Genomic DNA, 21,932 nt, shown 5'->3' with positions numbered 1-21,932 from the left:
AAGGATCATATTGTGAAAATAAAAGAAAAATCATTCATTTTATTCCCCAGTGCGGCAGTGGCGCCACCACGGGGTGGCCAGGGGTGGCCACGGCCCCCCCTTTAAATTTGTTGGCCACCCCACTGGCCACCCCGCTTGCCAGTATATCGTTAGATTGTTGTAGCATCAGTTACTGTCACATTAACATTGTGTTGAGAAATATCCAGCACCTGCTTTTCCCCATTAATCATTTTGTTTTGTTAAATGTACACCTTATGCCTAATTTATACATAACACAATAAAACAGAACTCAAAATGTTGACTGGACAGTTATGGACTATGCACATTAAATCATTAGTAATATCAAATATTACACAATACACCAAAGTATATCAGTAGCCGTGTCGTTAAGTCTTTCTGATAGTTTTCCCCTGACCTTTTTACTAACATAATATAATTAAAACCTGAAATTATGGCTTTTAGTTTTGGTGTGCCACCCCAAGATTTTAAGTGGCCCCATCTGGCCACCCCTATGAAAAATTTCTGGAGGCGCCACTGCAGTGCGGGGTACTGTGGGCGCCATTGTGCCTTATGTTCAATTGTATGTTGCGAAGGTAAAACACCTGATAATGGCTCCCAGCATCATAGTTTGTATATTGTGACTAAATATTGCCATCCAGTGCATTTGCTGAGCTAAACGAGTTACTAAAATGTTTAAAGTGACCAATGTCTGAGTAAGTTTTATGTGTATTTTGCATATCTATTTTGATTGTGAATGCTAATTGTTAAATTTGTGAGAATAGGGCTTTATTAAGACAGATTGAAACACTTTTGTTTTTGCGAACATTATTTTTGTTGTATTTTCACTATATGATACTTATGATGAAGTGTATGTTGTCAAGGTGGACTTGCCAAAACATATGCCAATAAATGGCGCGGTCTGAGCTACGAATCTGAATGCCTGTGTCCACTCGCCTTTCTCTCTGCCAACTGTGGAATAAAATGAAAAGTACGGCGTCAGTCAAGGGACAAAACACACTCATTGGCTTGATAACGAATTAATTTAAAACTCGCAATTGACACCTTGTGGCTTATTTAAATCACTACCCATAGACTTCATAATAATATTGACGGGTCAGATTCGACCTTCACTGCGCCATGCCTCAAGTAGGGGGCAATCCCACAATCCGCTTCAGTTATTCGCAGGCAATCCCAACCACACATGCAGTGATCCAATGTCGGATTTATTATTGAAAAAGTAAGAAAGCTGTACTGCATACAAACAGGAAGGATCGTCTTAGGAGTGATTTGTTCGAGGATTCAAGGTAATAATTATATTTTTCGTTTTTTCACAAGAATTTTCAACGTAAAAAAATCTTTGTTGTAAGGCTGCCGCCACATTGTCTAACAGACTAGCATCATTCTTTGACATATTTATGTAAAATAAATGCTAACTGCTTTTTTTTTTTTTTTTTTTGCTTTGAAACAAGAATCGAGACTGTTTTACATCTGTATCTATAAAGAATTCAGGGATTTAAGCATTTATTCACAAGAATTTTCACCGCAAAAGCTCTGTTTACATATGGTGGCCGCCACATTGACTGACAGACTAGCATCGTACTTCAAAATATTTACGTAAAATAAATGCTAAACCCACGTTATTTTTGCTTTTAACCAAGAATCGAGACTGTTTTATGTACATCTATCTATAAATAATTCAGGGATTCAAGCATTTATTCACAAGGAAAAATCGAGACTTTTTAACGTCCATATCTATAAAGAATTCAGGGATTCAAGCATTTATTCACAAAAATTTTCAACAAAAAAAGCTCTTTGTCTGTGATTCCACTCGGTCAGCTTTTGCGGCCACGCCAACAATGCAGACCCCCTATTAATCAGCCCCGTACCTCGTGTCCTGTCAATGTCATTATGAAGTCCATGCAATACCTTACATAGTTAAAGAGTGACACGGTGGAAGTCTGACAGCGTGGCCATGTGACGTCACCACCCTGCGAAGTCCACAACAATGGCGACCTACTAGTTAAAATAATTTTACAAATTTTATTGAAACGAAAACATTAAAAGGGGTTTTAATATCAAATTATTATAACTCGTACTAACATTTATCTTTTAAAAACTATATATATTTCTATCCGTGGTTCCCTTTAAAATACTTTTTGGCAGGAGTGTTCAATCTCAATCCTCTGCTTACAGTGGGGGCTCACTGCATTGGGGATCAGCAGGAAATGTGCGCTTTTTGTTCTGTTACTTGCTTTGAATAACATTTTTGACCAATTGCGATTCATTTTCAATACATTCAAGGAAGCTTTTACATTGAAAACTATCAAGAAGAGTATTCAAGTTCATTGATTGACAAAATACATCAAATACAGCATTTGTTTTGTGTAAACACAATGTAACTTAGGTCACAGGTTACATTAGGATTTACGGAAAAAACAAAAAACAAAAAAAAAAAAGCACAATAAACCACCAAAGTAGATTTGTTTTGAGTGCTGTACTGACATTTTACACCATCAGGATTGCCTTTAAAACAGAGGAATCAAAATGTGCAAAGGAGTTTTTTTCTTTGTAGGATGAATGATGGAATTAAAAAAAAAGAACCCAAATGAGGCAGTAGCAAAAAGGTCAAGTCTGTTTCACACACACATAAACCAAAATTCCACTGACTACTTTCACCAGTTTGGTTTTCACAGAATACATGGGAGATTCATTAAATGCTGCTTTTCGCCCCCACCCCCCACCCCTTTATTTATTTATTTTTTGAATGAATGGTAAATGGTAAATGAATTTGCCATGGAGGTGCTACACTAGTCAGGGCCAAAATACAATCACTCACTTTGATAGAGATCTGGATGTGATAGAAGAATACTTAATAGACATTCAAGAGGGTGAGTTATCACTTGTTTCTTTAACAAAAATAGACATGGCTTATCCAGCCTTGAAATTCCTTCTCAATATATATTTATATATGTATATAAAATTATGTCTTGTCTATTTACAGGCAGATAGCATTCTGAAGGATTAGAAAGGCCCTGTTCCATGGCTGCTCAGCATCGCGGGTAGTGCAGTTTTAGTGTCAACCTATCCTCAGGATGTACTTTTATTGATTTAATTGCTTTTAAAGAAAACATTTTGTAATGATTGGATCGGTTATCAATGTCAATCTGGCCAAGTCAAACTAAGATTAGTAGTGAAGGATTGTAATTAGCTATTAATGATTGTTGTTGACAGCCACAGATGTTTTTAGAAACTAAATGCTACTGAGGCCATGATGAAGCCTCTGTTTATCATCGGTTTTACCAGTGGTTGGTTTTGTTAATGTTAAGTTTAAGTTGCTACAGCTGAGCTTTTCTAGCATAGTTGTGGTCATTTCTTTTTTAAAAACTTCATTCAAGTGAAACCAGAGTTCCCTCTAAAACAGCAAAAACACCCTGCTTGAAAAGTTTTTCATACGGCATTAAGGATATCTATTAATTCTCATTACAATTACCTCTTGCTTCTGAGAGCTGTTGGTTGTTTTTTTGGGTGGGTTGGCCTGCTTAGATGCCAATCAAAACAAAGATGTGGCAGTGTTTTTGTGACTTGGTGACATTCCTTCTGGTTTTTTGCTCCCGCTACAGGTTTTCAGGAAGATGGACCTCGCCGTCGGTGCTAGAAGAGCTCTTAAACAGACGACTGGTCCCATACCTGTCCAAAAAAAGTCAAGAAAAACAAAAAATATAAGCACAAAAAAAAACTGCAGTGAGTGAAATCACCTATTTAAATCCACCCATAGACTTCGCTATCAGTTGACGGGACAAGGGGCCAATCCAATTTTAAAAAACTTAAAATATTTTCAAAACGAAAGCCGCTAGCGACCTAAAACCAAAACAGGCACCTCCCTTAGGCATATATGAGCCTTAATGAGCAGCGACTTCATACAATTCAAAGTTGTTCCCTGATAAAAATCCCGATTATTTTTTTTATACAAGAATAACAAAACTTAAAATGGCTATAAAATTCTCAAATTTTAAACTAGATGCACAAAAATCAGCAAATGCAGAGATAATTAACTATATTTTCAGGTTAAATAGCAATATACATATACATATCAAAAAGCAAAATTAGCATTTTTCTATATACAGTGTATCACAAAAGTGAGTACACCTCTCGCATTTCTGCAGATATTTAAGTATATCTTTTCATGGGACAACACTGACAAAATGGCACTTTGACACAATGAAAAGTAGTCTGTGTGCAGCTTATATAATAGAGTTAATTTATTTTCCCTTCAAAATAACTCAAAATATAGCCATTAATATCCAAACCCCTGGCAACAAAACTGAGTACACCCCTTAGGAACTACATCCCTAAATGTCCAAATTGAGTACCGCTTGTCATTTTCCCTCCAAAATGGCATGTGACTCGTTAGTGTTACTAGGTACAGGTGTGCATAGGGTGTGTTCAAATTTGTAGTGCAGCTCTCACACTCTCTCATACTGGTCACTGAAAGTTCCAACATGGCACCACATGGCAAAGAACTCTCTGTCGATCTTAAAAGACATATTGTTGTGCTACATGAAGATGGCCAAGGCTACGAGAAGATTGCCAACACCCTGAAACTGAGCTGAAGCACAGTGGCTAAGATCATCCAGCGTTTTAAAAGAGCAGGGTCCACTCAGAACAGGCCTCGGGTTGGTCGTCCAAAGAAGCTCAGCGCACGTGCCGAGCGTCACATCCATATGCTTTCTTTGAAAGATCATCGCAGGAGTGCTGTCGGCATTGCTGTAGAGATTGAAGAGGTGGGGGGTCAGCCTGTTAGTGCTCAGACCATACGGCGCACTCTACATCAAATTGGTTAGCATGGCTGTCACCCCAGGCCTCTTCTGAAGACGGTACACAAGAATGCCCACAAACAGTTTGCTGAAGACATGTCAACAAAGCACATGGATTACTGGAACCATGTCCTATGGTCTGATGAGACGAAGATTAATTTGTTTGGTTCTGATGGTCTCAAGAATGTGTGACGGCGACCAGGTGAGGAGTACAAAGATATGTGTGGCAAGCCTACAGTCAAGCATGGTGGTGGGAATGTCATGGTCTGGGGCTGCATGAGTGCTGCAGGTGTTGGAGAGTTACATTCCATTCAGAGAAAAATGAACTCCAACATGTACTGTGAAATACTGCAGCAGAGCATGATCCCCCTCCCTCGAGAAACTGGGTCGCAAGGCAGTGTTCCAGCATGACAATGACCCCAAACATACCTCCAAGATGACCACTGCTTTACTGAAGAGGCTGAGGGTAAAGGTGATGGACTGGCCAAGCATGTCTCCAGACTTAAACCCAATAGAACATCTTTGGGGGATCCTGAAGCGGAAGGGGGAGGTGTGCAAAGTCTCAAATAACCAGTAGCTCGGCAACGTCGTCTTGGAGGAGTGGAAGAGCATTCCAGTGGCAACCTGTGAAATCTGGTCAACTCCATGCCCAGGAGAGTAAAGGCAGTTCTAGATAATAGTGGTGGCCACACAAAATATTGGCAGTTGACATGTAGTATGTTAATATTGACAACTTTCACTAAGGGTTGTAATCACTTTTGTTGCCAGGGGTTTAGATATTAATGTCTATATTTTGAGGTATTTTGAGGGGAAAATAAAATAACTATTATATAAGCTGCACACAGACTACTTTTCATTATATCAATGTGTCATTTTGTCAGTGTTGTCCCATAAAGAGATATACTTAAATATCTGCAGAAATGCGAGGGGTGTACTCACTTTTGTCATACACTGTGCAATCACAACTTCCTTAGGTTGAATTCCGATGTTACTATTGCCAGCACGGAGGCACGTCTTACTGGCTATCTGGCAGTCGTGGTTTTTAGATTGAAATGTTACACTAAATAAAACATGTAAAAGGTGAACCTTTTTTTGTATGGACGCAGAAATGTCTAAATTACTACTTTTTTAGCCAAAAAATGGGCAGTTGGCTGAAAATTAGCTGATCATTTGAATGTAAACTTATGCGACTCTGTATGGATACAACATGGCGGCCATCACAAAAAAAGAGCTTTTAAGTTGAAAATTCTTGTAAATAAATGCGAACATCACCGGAATTTCTATAGATATGAAGACAGAACAGTCTAGATTCTTGGCTAAAAGCAAAAACCCGGGCAGTCATTGCTCATTTTATGTAAGTATTTTGAGCTAAAATTGTGCTACTGTGTAATCATGATTTTATATAATAATTACAGTACCTTGAATCCTCGACCAAATCACTCTTGAGACAATCCTGCCTGCTTGTACTTAGTAAAGCATTCATCCTGATTCCACTTAAATCCGGCGTTTGAATGCAGCATGTTTTTGAGTTTATCACAGTAAAAGCCAAATCAGCTCTGCCTAGGTCGGCCCCCAACGGCAAGGCGTGGCGCAGTGTTTGTGGGAGTTGTCTTGTCAACTGATAGTGAAGTCTATGATCCACCAACTCCCAACTTATTTGGATTTCAAAATAAAAACTAGAAATCCTAATTGTATTATATTAGGAGACATTCTGACAACAAAAATTAAATCATATTAGCAAAGGAAAAACAACAGACATTTGGGTTTTAGTATTCTAGCTCACAGTTGGACACAGTAGGAATTTAGCACCTGTTACACAAAGCAATCTAACGTTTTTGGCTGATACACTCGGGCGCTTTCTTGCAAACATCACTGAGACTATTCGTCAATATTTATAGCAAATACCAAGCTGCCGCCAGGAGACAGATTAAATTAGCATAAATACTGGAAAATGCTTCTGGCTTTTGGAAGTAAGCCACTTAAAGCATCTTTTAGGGAAGCTCTTGATCATGTTTATTTTACATTGATCCATAAATCCCTATCCCACCGTCCCACAGTCCGCCCACCTTTCTTCAGTTTGAGTTATCCATTATTTAAATGGTTGCTTAAAAGAAAATGTCCATTGGAGAAGTAAATTTCAACCACTGTGTGACATGAGAGTGTCATAAATGAACTATCATTACAAATATTGGGAACGCACTGTCAATCCTCCCAGTTTAAATTGATTGAAAGTCTATTGACGTCACTGGCAAGCAGGGGCGATTGCTCTAAGACGGCAAGGGATTCATTGGCTAAAGGCTGGGATCATCCCGCCCACCGGACGCGAAAGCCCCGTTCACATATACCTGGAACAACGTTTAAATCGCGGATTTAAAAGGGTAGCCATTGTGTGTGAAAGCAAATTCCGAGGTCGACTAACACAGAAATTATGCGGACATTTAACTAAATACCTTTCAAATAGTGGGGCGTGCACCTCCAGGGGGGCGCAGGGTCATGGCGGATGTGACCTCGGGGAAACACACTTTTTTGCTGTACAAAAATAAAGTGTACTTGCACACCCACTCAGTAGGTGGCAGTGGCACTCTCATTTTCAGAGTGAGCGCAGTATTTTTTTAACATAATAAGAACACACAGAAAAGAAGAAGACGAGGAAAACCAATCTGTTTACGGCACAGGTGTCAAACCGATTCCTGAAAGGGCCAAGTGGGTGCAGGTATGCTTTCCAACCAATGAAGAGGACACCTTTTCACCGATTAGATCTTTTACATGTGTAATCAGTTAAACTTTGTCAGGTGCTGCTTGTTTCAGTAGGAAGGTAATAGGTTAAACTCTGCGCAGTATCGGTTGGAACAAAATCCAGCACCCACTTGGCCCTTTCTGGAATCGGTTTGACACCTGTGGTTTACGGTGTGTAAAAATTGCAGCGGACAGCGGGAAGCCAAATCAATTAAGACGTCACTTAACGACATTAGACCCCGATCACAATGAGCCGCTTGATTTTTTTTAACGAAAACGCGCCGAATATTGCCAGCAGTCATCCCTTTGTCAATGTTACAGCAGTAAACCAGCATGCACTGTCAGCATGCTCAGTGCAAAATAACCCCACACCATAGCAAAGGAGCTAATACTGCCTGCAGCAAAAAATAAAAACTGTCCCTCTGTCCAATGACACTGTCGTTTAATTTGAATTTATTAAGTTTTATTTTTTAGTATCAAATGGTCAAAAAATGTACCCTGTATTTTTTGTTTGGATGCGACTTTTTTTGTTCAGGCAAATTGATGAGCCTTAACTCTTTTCTGTTTCAGACAAAACAATGTTAATAAAGCTATCCTTTATTCTAAGTTGATTTATATTACTTTTTTCCTTCAATATAAGAGGGCAATGTTATGCAGAGGTGTACCTCTAATAATAATTTTAGAGACAAATGGTACTATTTACAGTGGCGGCAGAGAGTTGGGGGGGGGGGGGGGGGGGCGCAAAACATTTATGCAAATAATTGAGAAGCACTGATTTAATGGGTCTTGTCTTAGTATTATATCCGGGACATACCCAAGGCATGAGTGAAAGCAGGCATTAAATTCCCGGGTCACAGCACGAAGGCTGATGACGTAAATATCATGGCGGGCCGATCGTCATTTCCTCTTTCTTCGCAGTAAGACAAAAACCGGTAAACAAACATCGCAATTATCAACATGGCAAACTGGAAATAGCTAAATTAAACTGAAAACATAACAAAATTTAAATTGCTACTGGACCGTAAAGCCGAAGAAGAGAGTGCATCGTCCATCTTTGGAAATGTGTGGTTTATTTTGTTGCTGATGCAGACCAAAAAAGACGTAATGTCCGGGTTATAAAATCGCGCCAGTTGCCCTCCCCGAACAGAGAGCGCTGAGTCAGCAACAGCGGATAAGTCTGTGAAAGTGTATAACCCGCGTTATTCCCGGTATCTCTCTCCAAGTCTGAAAGCAATGACGTGTCAAAATTCACATTACGTGGGAATTTATCGGGATATAAATCTGAAAGGGGCTTAAGTGTCTCTGGGGGTCTATGGGCAGTGGGCGGGGCTTGGCTTGACCGGACACTCTGCTTCTTTGCATGATGATTGGACAATCTGTCTGAAGTTGAATCCCGTTTTGAAAGCGAAATAAGCGCATCAGTTATCTTAACCTATTAACATCCACAGGAGGAATTTTTCCAATTTTCATTCTGCTGTTAGGAGTTGAACTGGGGACTTTCATAATCATCCTAGTGACACTTGCTTTGTTGAAAACAACTAGCGAAAAATTGAGCTCACATTTCATTTTTTCCACAATTGTAAACTGCTTGTGTTTGGAGACTTGACTTCTGGCACTCTAGTTTCTTTCCCTACCGAGCAGCAGGTGCCGCTGAGCCCCTCCACCGTCACAAAGAACTCACAGGTAGATCTTAATAATGTGTAAAAATGTGGCTTGACTCAATAAAGGTTGGGAAGCACTGTATTTACCTTAAGTACTAGTAGTATTTTGTATCAACAGACCTTTGCAACAGGGTTTATAGGTGTGCGCCCAGAGCCAGTATGAAGCCTCTGCCGTTCCTCGAAACGACCTGGAGACCTCTCCCTGCGAACATCCATGACGCGTCCTGGGGAACGATCCATTCGGGGATCCGCCATGGCCCTGGCAGGGGAGCGGTCTAACCGAGGATCGGCCATGGCTCTGCCGGGAGACGCAACTATCCGGTTCTCCAGCATCCTGCCAGGAGACTTCTCTCTCTCCAAAGGACGGCTGGGGGATTTGTCACGCCGAAACTCGGTGCGGGCTTCTCGGTAGTGGTGAGGTGTTCCGCTCTCCCCATGGACAAGAGGATTAGCTGCCAGCCTTTTGGAGATGTGCTCGTTGTAGGAAGGAGGTCCACGTTTGTTCGGACTGTCAGGGAGAAGAAGGGATGTAGCAAAAGGAAGTGGAAGTCACGACCGTCAATTCCATCAAGTTCATTTATTTTTTTGTTCAATTGGGTCCTGAAAGTGTTGTGATATATATAGTGATGCCTTGCTACTTTGTGCTTCAAACTTTGCGGCCTCAGTCCATTGATTATTATTTTTTAAATTAAAAAAATATATATATATACAGTGTTTTATTCAAAAATGTTAAGATACATGCATTTATACATGTACAAATCATTGTTTTCTTTTATATACCGTATTGGCCTGAATATAAGACAGCCCTGATTATAAGACAACCCCCTCTTTTTCAAGACTCAAGTTTGAACACCAAATTAATTTCTATACAGAAAATAATTACAGTACATCTGAAACAAATGATTATAACAATATATTTGAGGGAAAAAGCGTGTTATTTTGCCTCATTCAAATCTTAATATCTGAACATTTAAATATGTAAACTAAAGTGCAATCACATTCCTAAATGAATGGCTTCTGGTTTTTGAAATGTTAATAAACCTATCTATTGTGATAAAACAACAAAATTGCAACAACTGCATTAACCATCAAAGTGAAGTCTAACTGTAACTGTAATCTTGAAACAAATCTGAATAAGAAAAAACATTGCAATAATATAATGCAAACTGGTTAAACTAAGAGTAGCTGAGATCTGTCATGACAGAACATCGCTTCAATGATATCTGGCGCCATCTAGCGTCGTGAATGTGTATAATGTCTAGACTGCGAATATAAGACGACCCCCACTTTTTTACTTAAATGCAAAAAAATACTGTCTTATTTTCGGGCCAATACGGTCTAGTTTATATCATAACTATTACATTTGCAGTGCATAATTTTTTAAAATTAAAATATACATTTTATGTTGTTGTTTTTTTAATTACACTTTGGAAAAAACAGGGAAAGAAAACCAATGCTTTTTTAAAATGTAAATAAGCTCCGCCTCTACTTTGCAGATTTTCGATTTTCGCGGCAGATGGGGGAGGGGGGTGGTCCCCATTAACCTCGAAAAACGAGGGATCACTGTAATTGTCAAAACGGATACATGAACACTGAGGTGTGCACGTCACATTCATGGTGAAAAAAGTTCTGAAAGAGTTGATCTTGTTTTCATATATAAAAAAAAAAACCTGGCATAGACACAGGTGTGTGCAGCCTTTCTTTGTATTATTATTATTATTTTTATCTACTAAATAAATGAGCAAATGGGCAAAGAGCCAGAGCCCTAGCCCGGCCACCAGACAATACAATACAATAATGCGGAGACAGACTACATCTTGGCATAAACCAGTTGCCAGTAACTGCAGACACACAGAGACAGACACCCACTCTTATCCACATTATGCAAATTCATTGTTCTGCCCTCACTGACTTGGACTCAATCCCATGCTGGCAGTAAATCAACTGTGCAACTACTAAAATATCAAAAAGAGGACCTTTTGTGACGTCACTGTTTATTTACATTTCGTGTGTCGCATCATGATAGCGTTTGGCAAGAAACTGCGCATTTTACCTGTAGTTCGATGCGCGTTTGGAGGATGATTTAGCATGGCAAACGATTCACAATTGCTGTGTGGTCGATTGTGCCGTTCGATCGAGCCTGATAAAACGTTTTATTGTGAGGCTCACTTCGCTCATGTAGTGATTTGTTATTCATTATTAATATTAGTTATTGTTAGTATTTGTTATTAAGAGAAGAAAAAACATTAAACGTTTTCATTTCTTTGACATATATTAGGGATGTCCCGATCACATATTTTGCACCTGAGTCAGAGTCAGCTGATTTTGAGAATCTGCCGACAGTCCAAATCCGATACAGGGAAAAAAAGTTTTTTTTTTTTCCCTGAACAAAAGTTTTAAACATGTTACTGTCCCACAGTCCCGCCTTCATCATGCGAATTATTTTAGTATAAGAATAATGTAGAAAAATGTTTATCTTTATTAAATGCTTCTTTGAGTGAGTCCACCGAATCCACTCACGCTGCAGCCTCTCCGCTACACATTGAGTTGCCACAACACACTACCGCTAGTGTGTATCAAGCTAAATGATGATTGACAGATTTGTGCCTTTGATCGTAGCGCTACCAAGCTTCTTTGGCAAGATCAAAGCCACAAACCTGTCAATCATCGTTAACTTTAACTAGCAAACTCCAGTGCACTACTGACCAAGAAAAGCGGCAGGAGGGAGAGTGAGAGGCTATACGAACATGAAACAGAAAAACAAATACCGTATTGGCCCGAATTTAAGACTGCTCTGATTATAAGACGACCCCCTCTTTTTCAAGACTCAAGTTTGAAAAAAGACTTTTTGAACACCAAATTTTTATACAGAAATAATTATAGTATATCTGAAACAAATGATTATAATAATATATTTGAGAGAAAAAGCATGTTATTTTGCCTCATTCAAATCTTAATATCTAAACATTTAAATATGTAAAGTGCAATCACATTCGTAAATGAATGGCTTCTGGTTTTTGAAATGTAAATAAACCTATCTATTGTGATAAAACAACAAAATTGCAATAACTGCATTATCCATCAAAGTGAGGTCTAACTGTAACTGTAGTCTTGAAACAAATCTGAATAAGGAAAAACATTGCAATAAAATAATGCAAACTGGTTAAACTTGAGAGTAGTTGAGGTCTGTCATGACAGAACATTACTCCTCAAGTTCAGCATTCGCTTAATTGATATCTGGCGCCATCTAGCGTCGTGAATGGATATAATGTCTAGACCCCGAATATAAGACGACTCCCACTTTTTCAGTCTTATTTTTATGCAAAAAACACCGTCTTATATTCGGGCCATTACGGTATATATTTTTATTTTTATATTTTATAAAACCTGATCCTTTTCACCAGAAAAATGGCGTGATCGGCCCTATTTCCGATCATGTGATTGGATCGGGACATCCCTAATATATATATTATATTGATAAATATAACTTTCGTAGCACACAATCCACTTTCAGCAAGATCACCGTTTTGTGCTTTGCAGAAGAAATTGACCCAACTTACCATGAAACATGACCCAACTTTCCATGAAACAAAATAATCGTAGGTCTGTGAATTACTTCACATCAACTGTCACTCGTCCCAAGTTATTAAAGAAAAAGCAGTACTCACCTGCGTCCTGAGCCACAATGTTGCAAGTCTCCTCCACCATCCTGGTTCTGAATCAGGTTGCCCTTACAGCAAATTACCCGCAATTTGTTCTGATATGATGAAGCCAAGTAAATGGCACCCGAGGAGATGGCTGGACCAAGGTAGCGTGGGTTTGGGATATCCAGATGGGCGTATGAGTGGGACCTGAAAGGAATAAAGGAGCTAAGAAAACTGGTCTTGGTAGGAATAAGATTTTGAAATCCCAAGCAAGGAAAGAAATTTATACTGCAAAGTCTCTGTGGTCAGAATTAAATTACATAAACTTGAACACAAGAATAACTGCAATAAGAGTCAATACCTCTTTGCTGGTCTCGTTTTTTTTTAGCCCCCAATATCATTAGCAACCCCCAAAAATCCAATGTGAAAAATGAATTTACCCTAATGCAGAATGTCCTTGAATCTCAATCACATCCAGAGAGTTGAAGTAGGTCACAAACAAATATGGCTCTCTATAGGCTGAAATATTAAACTCTCATTTTAGTATTACAGAAGAAAATATCTCATCAAATCCCTTAAAGGTTCACACACTCACCAAATGATAGAGGCAGGCGGCTCCATTTGATATCATCAGTTCTACTCCTGCGACCGTAAGCATCCACAAACACGCCAAACTCTGCAAATGAAACATTTTATTGGTTAGGTAAAAACAAAATGAGCGCCTCTATTAAGATAGGGGGAATACTTTACAAGTCAACAAGATTCTAATAAAGACATTTACAGATTTTCTCAACTGTGTACTGCTCTGGCAATGTGACGCCTTCAATGGCACATAAAAAAATGAACGTCTCACCATGGAAACAGAGCAGGTATTCCTCCTTCTGAGGAGCTGTGGTGACCTGAATGATGGAGATGGGGAAACTGTGGGAGGATGCAGAGAACACAGCTGACGCTAGCGTGACGTCATTTTTATCCAAGAACTCTGCAGGAATAGACACATTGGGAACCGGCTCAGTCGAGTTCAAGTTAAAACACAAGCTAGTACTTTGGGAACTAGAATGCATTGAATAGACAGTGGTGGACAACTAACCTTCGAGCACATATTGCTTCATTTCAATTTCATAGAATTTGTTTGTGCCAATGATAATGCTATAGCCAGTGAAGTGGATGCAGCTGCAGGGCTCTGAGGTCTCAATTTCCTGTAAATAATCACATGTTGAATAAGATAATCCACTTCATTCCTCAAATAAAATATACTCTTGTATGCACACTTACCTTTCTGATACAGAACTTATTGAGACTTTCATTGAGTCGCAGGATTGTAATCTTATTGGGCATAGCAGCACATATACAGATCCCATTGTCAATCTGTGAAGAAGCATTTTTATCAGGCATGAAAATGGGTCAGGAGTTAAAAAGGTGAGAAGGGTGTGGAGGAAATACGTTCCGGTACACTGTACAACCCACACTGTGTTTCAGTGATCTGCAGGAGGCACCACACAGTGTGTGGCCATCTTAGGCACCCCACGATTCGATTCGATTACGATTCAGGGTGCTGCGATTCGGTTATTGAACGATGATCACGGTATTGACGATGATCATGATTATTGATGTGTCATACATTAGTAATTGATAAACTAGCCAAACAAATTTATGTCCATTATTTATTTAAAATGTCCTAATGATTCAACAGGAACGATGGAAACATGCTCATACAACAAAAAGATACACTTAAACTGTTTTTTTTTTTAAAAACAAGAAAGTGCAAAAACATTAACCATTTTAAAGGAAGTACTTATTTCTCAACATGCCTATACAACACACAGCTGATCTTGAGATGCTCTTTTTCACAAGAAGGCGCAAAAACATTAGCTGTTTAAAACAGCAGTACTTATTTCTCTCAACAATACAATAAAATTTACACTGGTGGAATGAATTCCACATTTTCTGGAAAAAAACAAAGTGTCTTTAGAAATAAGACTTCTTTTAACCAATATATGTTGTTTTCACAGATTTCTGTACTATTTAGCATTGTTTGTAGTGTTACCGCTGTACTTAATCCTGGTTTTACACGTTCTGCATCTGAAATAACTGTTGCACACCACCAAACAACGCACAACTTGACATGGAAAAACATGTTAGCGAAGTCGCTAATTAGCATAGCGCTCAGCGTTAACTAGTAACATCTCAGAAGCAACAACAATAAAGGCTAAATACTACATGAGGGCTCGTGTACTCACCTCTTGTAGACGCACACGGGACTTAGCAACACACTAGGGACATTTTCAAATTAATACAACTTGAACCTACTGCTGGACTGCTGCTCTCTTCCACTCTCGCTCTAAAAAAGAACTTGCGCACAGAAGCGCGACCCCTGGGTTCTTGGCTGTCTCATACACAAATATACTTTCAAGTCCGACTCCCCTAAAATTTTTTTTCTCCTCGGATCTACACAATTCACGTAGGTCACCCTTTTTTGACTTCAAAACGGCGAATTTTGCTGAAAAGTTAGAGATTTTCATGCCCGTTTATGATGCTCAGCTCATCAACTTCATCAGCACAAACAGATGCTTTACCTCAGCATGATGATAGTAATGCAACTAACCTTTCCAGAGGAGAAGAGGTGGCAACCCTTCACTGTCTCGAAGATGAAAGGGTTCAGGTCAGGTGGAGCTGGGAGATGGGACTGCGACAAAGACTGTTTCACCTTCTTGATCTCCACTAAACACAGAGCCCGATCCTCTCCTACAAGACACGTTCAGAAAAAAAAACACTCAATTTAACACTTGACATATGAAGAGAAAAATGAACACATACAAAGAGAAAAATGAGCATGTTGAATGAAAACCTAAATTACAGGGTTCACTGGAGGGGAAAAAAAGTTATGAGGAGTATTGTAATTCCTGAACGGCTTGAATGACTGACCAGTGATCATCAACAGCTTATCAAGCTCCCTTAGGACCTGAATCTGGAACACGGAAGTCAGGCCTGGAATGTGGGTTAAGGAGTTCTTTATGACGTTCAGTGCATACAAGCCCTCCTCTGAGCCGACCAGCACGATCTAAGGCGAGTAACAAGGTCATTTATCATTTGAAACTTGCAGGCAGACTGCGAAGCCAACTAATGACAAGCTTATACTAAATGTTTAATACCCGAACCTGGTCAGTGAGAGGCAGAGTGCAGTTGATATCCAAGCGGTCGTCACCTTCCAGCTTCAGCAAAGAGTTGCCCAGAAGTTTCTGTAAGGACACCAAAGAGCAAGTTGTGAAGAGGGAAAGCGAAACAGACAATCAGTTTGGTGCTGAGCAAAAATGACAGCCAGCTTTCAAATGTCTCCTTTCACAATGAACAAAATACAGGACAAACCTTTGCATCCTTTGTGAAGCCACATATATTAACGTAGCCTTAAAAACATTCAAATGTAACATTATACACATCTCACTTACATTAACTACTCCCTTATATAAATGTAGCTTCTGCAAACCAATGTGGATGTCGGCATGATTCCGATACTTAGTCCTTCAGTAATTCATGAGCTGGTTTTAATAGTTACATAACTGTTTTCTGGGTGAACACAAAAGCTTCACATCAGAATCTATGAACGCTATAAGAGCTATAGGAGGGGGGAAAAAATGAATCAACGCATACTGCAGTGCGGTACTGTGAACAGGGCCATGACAGTTGAAGAGACGTGGGAGGCAAGTATATGTAAATCTCCTTAAAATACCTTCATATATTTTCTTCTGAGCTCTAATAGTGAATGCCAACCAACCTCAAATACCATTGGCTGCAAAGTGCTGCAGAAAATTCCCTAATGTATACTAGAGCAAGTTTTTCAACACTGATAAATGTGCATTTGTAAAACGGTATTGAGTGTTTACATTCATCACATACAGTCATGTGAAAAAATTAGGACACCCCATTAAATATTCAGTTCTTTATTAAGAAATGTTCACATAGGAGTGTCTGATCTTGTTTTTCTTTATCTCTGGAAAAGACAATCATTTAATAGCAGGTAAAAAACAAAAAATAAAATTGTTTTACTAATTAAACCAAAAAAAGTTAAAAGGAAAAAGTTAGGACTCCCTAACCCTTAAAAGCTAGCGTTACCCCCTTTGGCTGAAATAACTTCAGTGAGACGCTTTTTGTAGCCATCTACCGGTCTTTGACATTGGTCTGAAGAACGTTTGCCCCACTCCTCAATGCAGAATATTTTCAGCTGTGAGATGTTTGAAGAGTCTCTTGCATGTACAGCCAGTTTCAAGTCACCCCAACAGCATCTCAATGGGATTAAGATCTGGACTTTGATTCGGCCAGGATTTTCTTCCTTTTCAGCCAGTCCTTGGTGAATTTACTGGTATGTTTTGGGTCATTGTCACATTGGAGGGTCCAGTTTTGCTTCAGCTTTAAGTTTTTAACAGATGATCTCACATGTTCCTCAAGCACCCTCTGATACATGATCGAATTCATGATGGATTCTTTTATGGTGAGCTGGCCAGGTCCTTCTGCAGCAAAGCATCCCCAAACCATGACACTTGCACCTCCATGCTTCACAGTTGGAATGAAGTTCTTTTCCTGGAATGCTGTGTTGGGTTAACACCAAACATGTCCTCTGTTCTGGTGTCCAAATAGTTCAATTTTAGATTAAGGTGTGGAAAGAAAATTATTCCAGAAGTCCTGGTCTTTATCTACATTCACTCTGGCAAACTTCAGTGTGGCCTTCATGTTCTTCTTGGACAGCAAAGGTTTCCTCCCATGAAGGTTAAACTTGTGAAGTCTCTTTCTGATTTTAGAGGCATGCACTTTCACATCAACAGGAGCAAGAGCCTGCTGTAGGTTCCGCGATGACATTTTAGGGTTTTTGGAGACTTCTTTTAGCATCTTGCTGTCTGCTATCAGGGTGAACTTGCTTGGACAGCCAGACCTAGGCATGTTGGCAGTTGTTTTGAAAGTCCGCCACTTGTACATTATTTTCTGGATAGTGGAATGGCTGATTTTATATTCTTTTGGGATCTTTTGAAATCCCTTACCAGACTCATAAGCATCTACAATCTTCTTTCTGAAGGCCTTAGACAGCTCCATTGATCTCACCATGCTGTTTTCTCTCACTTCAACAATCAGTCACTGTTGAAAGTATTCTGCATTGAGGAGTGGCGCCAACTTTCTGCAGACCGATGTCAAAGACTGGTTGATGGCTACAAAAAGCGTCTCACTGAAGTTTTTTTTCAGGCAAAGGGGGTAACACTAGCTATTAGGTGGAAGGGTGTCCTCACTTTTTTCAGTTAGAATATGCATTTTTGTTGATATATTTGGTTTCATAAGTTAAAAAAAATGTTAATTTTTGTTGTTTACCTGCAATTAAATTAACCTTCTTTTCCAGAGATAAAGAAAAAAAAGATCAGACATCGATATGTGAACATTTCTTAAAAAAGAATTGGGGTGTCCTATTTTTTTCCACATGGCTGTATCTAGCAGTACGTAGATAAACTCTACTGTGTGTAAGACTGTACTGTATGTGTTTCAGTGAAAGAATTGAAGCAGCGTATGGCTCTTGCAGGAGCATGCATAGCACAGCATGCCGTGGGCCAAAGGTGCAGAATTTAATTCAGACCCATGCGTTTTTCAAATGATAATTTATGTGCACATTGGCAACTTAAAACAGTGACTATGGACCATTCATCAGCCTGGTTCTCTTTTATCCTGCACAGAGCAGTGATATTGTTCTATGCATGGACAGGTACAGCAACTACATGCTCAGCCAGTTGGTTACTGAAACCCAAGTATTCATGCAGCTTCTTACTGTACCTGAACCAGGGGTGATAGGTTCTTCTGTCTTTTAGAAACACCTGCCTAAGATGGTCCACAAAACCGCATTGAATGGGGATACACACACACAGCATATAATCACATCAAAAGGACAATGTAAAAAAACATAAATGTGAGACAAGGCTTGTGGGTGATAACATGCTGAAAGAGACACAAGTGTAAAGAGGAGTAAGAGAAATGAAGGTAGTGGCTGAATTAGGGAGCATTGAATATACCGTTGTCAACAAAATAAACCACAACAGTATGCACTCCCCTTGAGTAATGGTATAATATGACACGGGCATGATGCATGGATCATTTTACAAAAATAGGGATGCACCGAAATAAAAGTTTTTGGGCTAAAACCGAAAATTACAAAACCAAAGTTTAAAACTTTGAAACGGCCAGAGTGCTTATTAAGCAACGTGGCTGCAGCAGTCACCAAGGAACTGTGGGCCCGCCCTATGGTGCTCATTATTACATCTTATGGTGCACAAGGCGTTGGTTTTGATTAGTGTTGCACCGATACCATTTTTTGGCCCCGATACGATACCTGGCTGTGCAGTATTGGCCGATACTGATATCGTTCCGATACCACTGTTTGAAAAAATAAACAAATATATTTTAGTGTTGTACCGATACAATTTTTTGGCCCCGATACTGATACCTGGTTGTGCAGTACTGGCCGGTACCGATACCATATCGATACCACTTTGTTTGAAATTATATACACACACACAAAGTCAATCCAGTAGAAATTTTTATTGCATACTTGGTATGGATGACGATTAAGGGTGTACATATATTTGTATTGAACCGTTTCGGTACTTTGTGCTCGGTTCGGAACGGACGCGTACCGAACGAGTTTCTGACGTAATGTAACCCTTATTTTTCGAGGCTGTGAGTCGAGCGGGTTACAGTTTCTTTGTGTAGATTATATTTACTCCGTCTTCTCTACTATAATGAGGACCAACACGGTAGGATAGTAAGAAACGTCAACGGCGCGACAACGTGGCCGCCGCGAGAACGCAGTGAAACGCGGCCGTTAAAGTCAATCAGCCAATGCACACCAGTGGCAGTGCGGCCGCGTGTTAGACGCGTCCCAGAAGCGGCTCAACGCGATGCACGCGAAAAGAACGGCAGTTTATTATTTGACGCGAGACGTGGCCCTCCTGCGTCAATACTACTAGCTAGCAGACCGGGCAGACCGGAAGTCACTTGTGTAAAAATACGGTGGATCCGGTCGATTTTCAAACTAATATGCAATCGTAACCCACTTTTTGAGTCCATCAGATCTCTTGAGTGGTAGATCGGGGCACAGTTGACCTGTCTTTATTGTTTACAGTTGTCATCTCTGCTATAATAATAACCAACACGGCCCCGTGTTCAATACAAAACCCTCCTAACACAACAAAACAAGTAGGAACTAATATTCACATAGGAACTAAAGTTATACAACATAAAATATACAATATAAATGAATACTACATAGCATTTGTAAAATACAAACACATAATATAATAAATAATAGCCGATTTAAATAAAATAAACAGATCCTGCTTATACAATTAAATTTATTCATTTCTGTGTGGCGCTTTAACTTGAGAAAATCCACCAATAAAGCTTTTGAAAACCGTTCATAAGAAAAATAAATGATTCATTGAGGCATTTCATTTGTAAAATACATCTTAAAATCTTTAGCATTGGGATTGCTTGTCTCCTTAGCACAGGACTTCTTTTTTATTCTTTCTGTCAGAAAGAAAGCTGACCAATACGCGGGGTCTGAAAGGCAAATTGTTGTTGAATTATTATTTTTAAACACCCGCTACTTTTTGAGTAGAATTCTAGCTTTGTATAGGTTATTGTTCCTATTGTTGAAAGCACAAAGGTGTGTAGTAAACAACTAGCACATTTATATTTTGCATTTTGTTTTCTTACTGTACTGAAAATGAACCGAACCGTGACCTCAAAACCGAGGTACGTGTTCCGAGATTTTTGTGTACCGTTACACCACGAATGACAATAGTTAAATAACCCTTTGGCTCTCAAAGGCCAAAATAGTGTTAAATTCGTAAATATGTAATATATATAGTATAAATACTAATACAATGAATAAATAATTAATACATTTCTTTAAACCCTGAGTTTTGGTTCCCAACGGCCAAACGGTGCAACTCTCATGAAATTATAAGTAATAATAATTGACCACAGCATCCTGTCCCTCTATTAGCCTCCTTCTCTGTGCACCTGCAGCAAAACACACTTGGCCACTTAGCCTGGCTTACTTTGCTTACTTCTACAGCACTTTTTAATGGGCTTGCCACCCATCCTTTTGAAATAAGGAATCGTACCGAATTGGGAAATAAAAGTTGCGTTCCGTACTGAACCAATTTGGTATATAAATAGATACATTTCTATGCCTTTTAGGAGTTTTGGGGGTGTCCCTTTTTTTTTTGTCGCCTGTCTGGCCTTTGGAGCGAAGGGGGCTTTTCTTATTTCTATTTCTGAAAGGTGGCAATCTTACTTTTGAAACAGGTCTCAAAATTACTGCGGCATTTCTTTCAGTAAAAGACAATAAAAGTAAAGTAGACGAAGTGAACTGACCAGAGATTGTTGCTCCGGTCCTGCCCCCTTCCTCTGGACAGCAGTCCTGCTGTTACAGCATCGAACACTTTGTGTTTGTTCACGTTTCGTCTTCAAATGTTTTATCAGGTTCGAAGTATTGAAACTTTACCTCTACCTCTCCGAACTTTCAGGCCGCAAATCTTGCATGCAGGCATTGTATGCGACGGAGATTATAAACTGAAATATTTCCAGAGCGCCGACATTTTCCTCTCGTACTTGGTTTTTCCACCAAATGGAAAAGCTGCCCCGGCATTGGTTTAGAGCGGCTATTGGCCCGCTCTCATTGGTCTGGAGCAGGCCAATAGTGATAGCTGCTTGGAATGCGGTGTAATCACGCAACAGAGAGTGTAGTGAACGTCAGGAGGAAAAAAAAGGCAGCGGTCAAATGTTATAATACTGGACCGGTAAATGGTATCGGCGCCTTGCCTGGTACACCAAACTCACCGCCATTCCAGCTATAGAGTCTGGCGACTGTTCGGCGGATCAAATTCCCAGGGCGGAGCAAGCCACAGCAAACAGACAGTGGAGTGAACCAATCAGCGACGGGCGGACGTGCCGTTGATAAAGCGACAAGAAACTAGCGCGAGAGAATAAACAGACGAGGAAAGCGGAGAACAGAGAAGTTTATTCAACATGGCTAGCGCGAG

At 39.6% G+C, this 21,932-nt stretch overlaps 1 protein-coding gene across 7 annotated transcripts in view; it reads right to left on the bottom strand.

The window, feature by feature from the left end:
• Window positions 1–2,072: 2,072 nt before the first annotated feature.
• cita (citron rho-interacting serine/threonine kinase a) overlaps window positions 2,073–21,932 on the bottom strand; it is an 83,460-nt gene continuing 63,600 nt past the window's right edge. For 4 of the 7 annotated variants that reach the window (XM_057846689.1, XM_057846690.1, XM_057846691.1 and 1 more), the window contains exons 39-50: window positions 18,661–18,705; window positions 16,014–16,094; window positions 15,781–15,916; window positions 15,461–15,600; window positions 14,131–14,223; window positions 13,946–14,054; window positions 13,709–13,837; window positions 13,451–13,531; window positions 13,296–13,374; window positions 12,880–13,062; window positions 9,332–9,719; window positions 2,073–3,687 (exon numbers count right to left, since the gene is read on the bottom strand). In XM_057846689.1, coding sequence (XP_057702672.1) covers window positions 3,664–3,687; window positions 9,332–9,719; window positions 12,880–13,062; window positions 13,296–13,374; window positions 13,451–13,531; window positions 13,709–13,837; window positions 13,946–14,054; window positions 14,131–14,223; window positions 15,461–15,600; window positions 15,781–15,916; window positions 16,014–16,094; window positions 18,661–18,705 — 1,488 coding nt within the window. In that variant the 3' untranslated portion in view covers window positions 2,073–3,663. The remainder of the gene's footprint in view (window positions 3,688–9,331; window positions 9,720–12,879; window positions 13,063–13,295; window positions 13,375–13,450; window positions 13,532–13,708; window positions 13,838–13,945; window positions 14,055–14,130; window positions 14,224–15,460; window positions 15,601–15,780; window positions 15,917–16,013; window positions 16,095–18,660; window positions 18,706–21,932) is intronic. The other 3 variants (XM_057846693.1, XM_057846695.1, XM_057846694.1) reach the window with 1 other exon arrangement.

Source organism: Corythoichthys intestinalis, chromosome 9 (assembly GCF_030265065.1).
Source record: "Corythoichthys intestinalis isolate RoL2023-P3 chromosome 9, ASM3026506v1, whole genome shotgun sequence".
In the NCBI taxonomy this organism is placed as follows: Eukaryota; Metazoa; Chordata; class Actinopteri; order Syngnathiformes; family Syngnathidae; genus Corythoichthys; species Corythoichthys intestinalis.
This window is presented reverse-complemented; position numbering and strand designations above follow the sequence as displayed.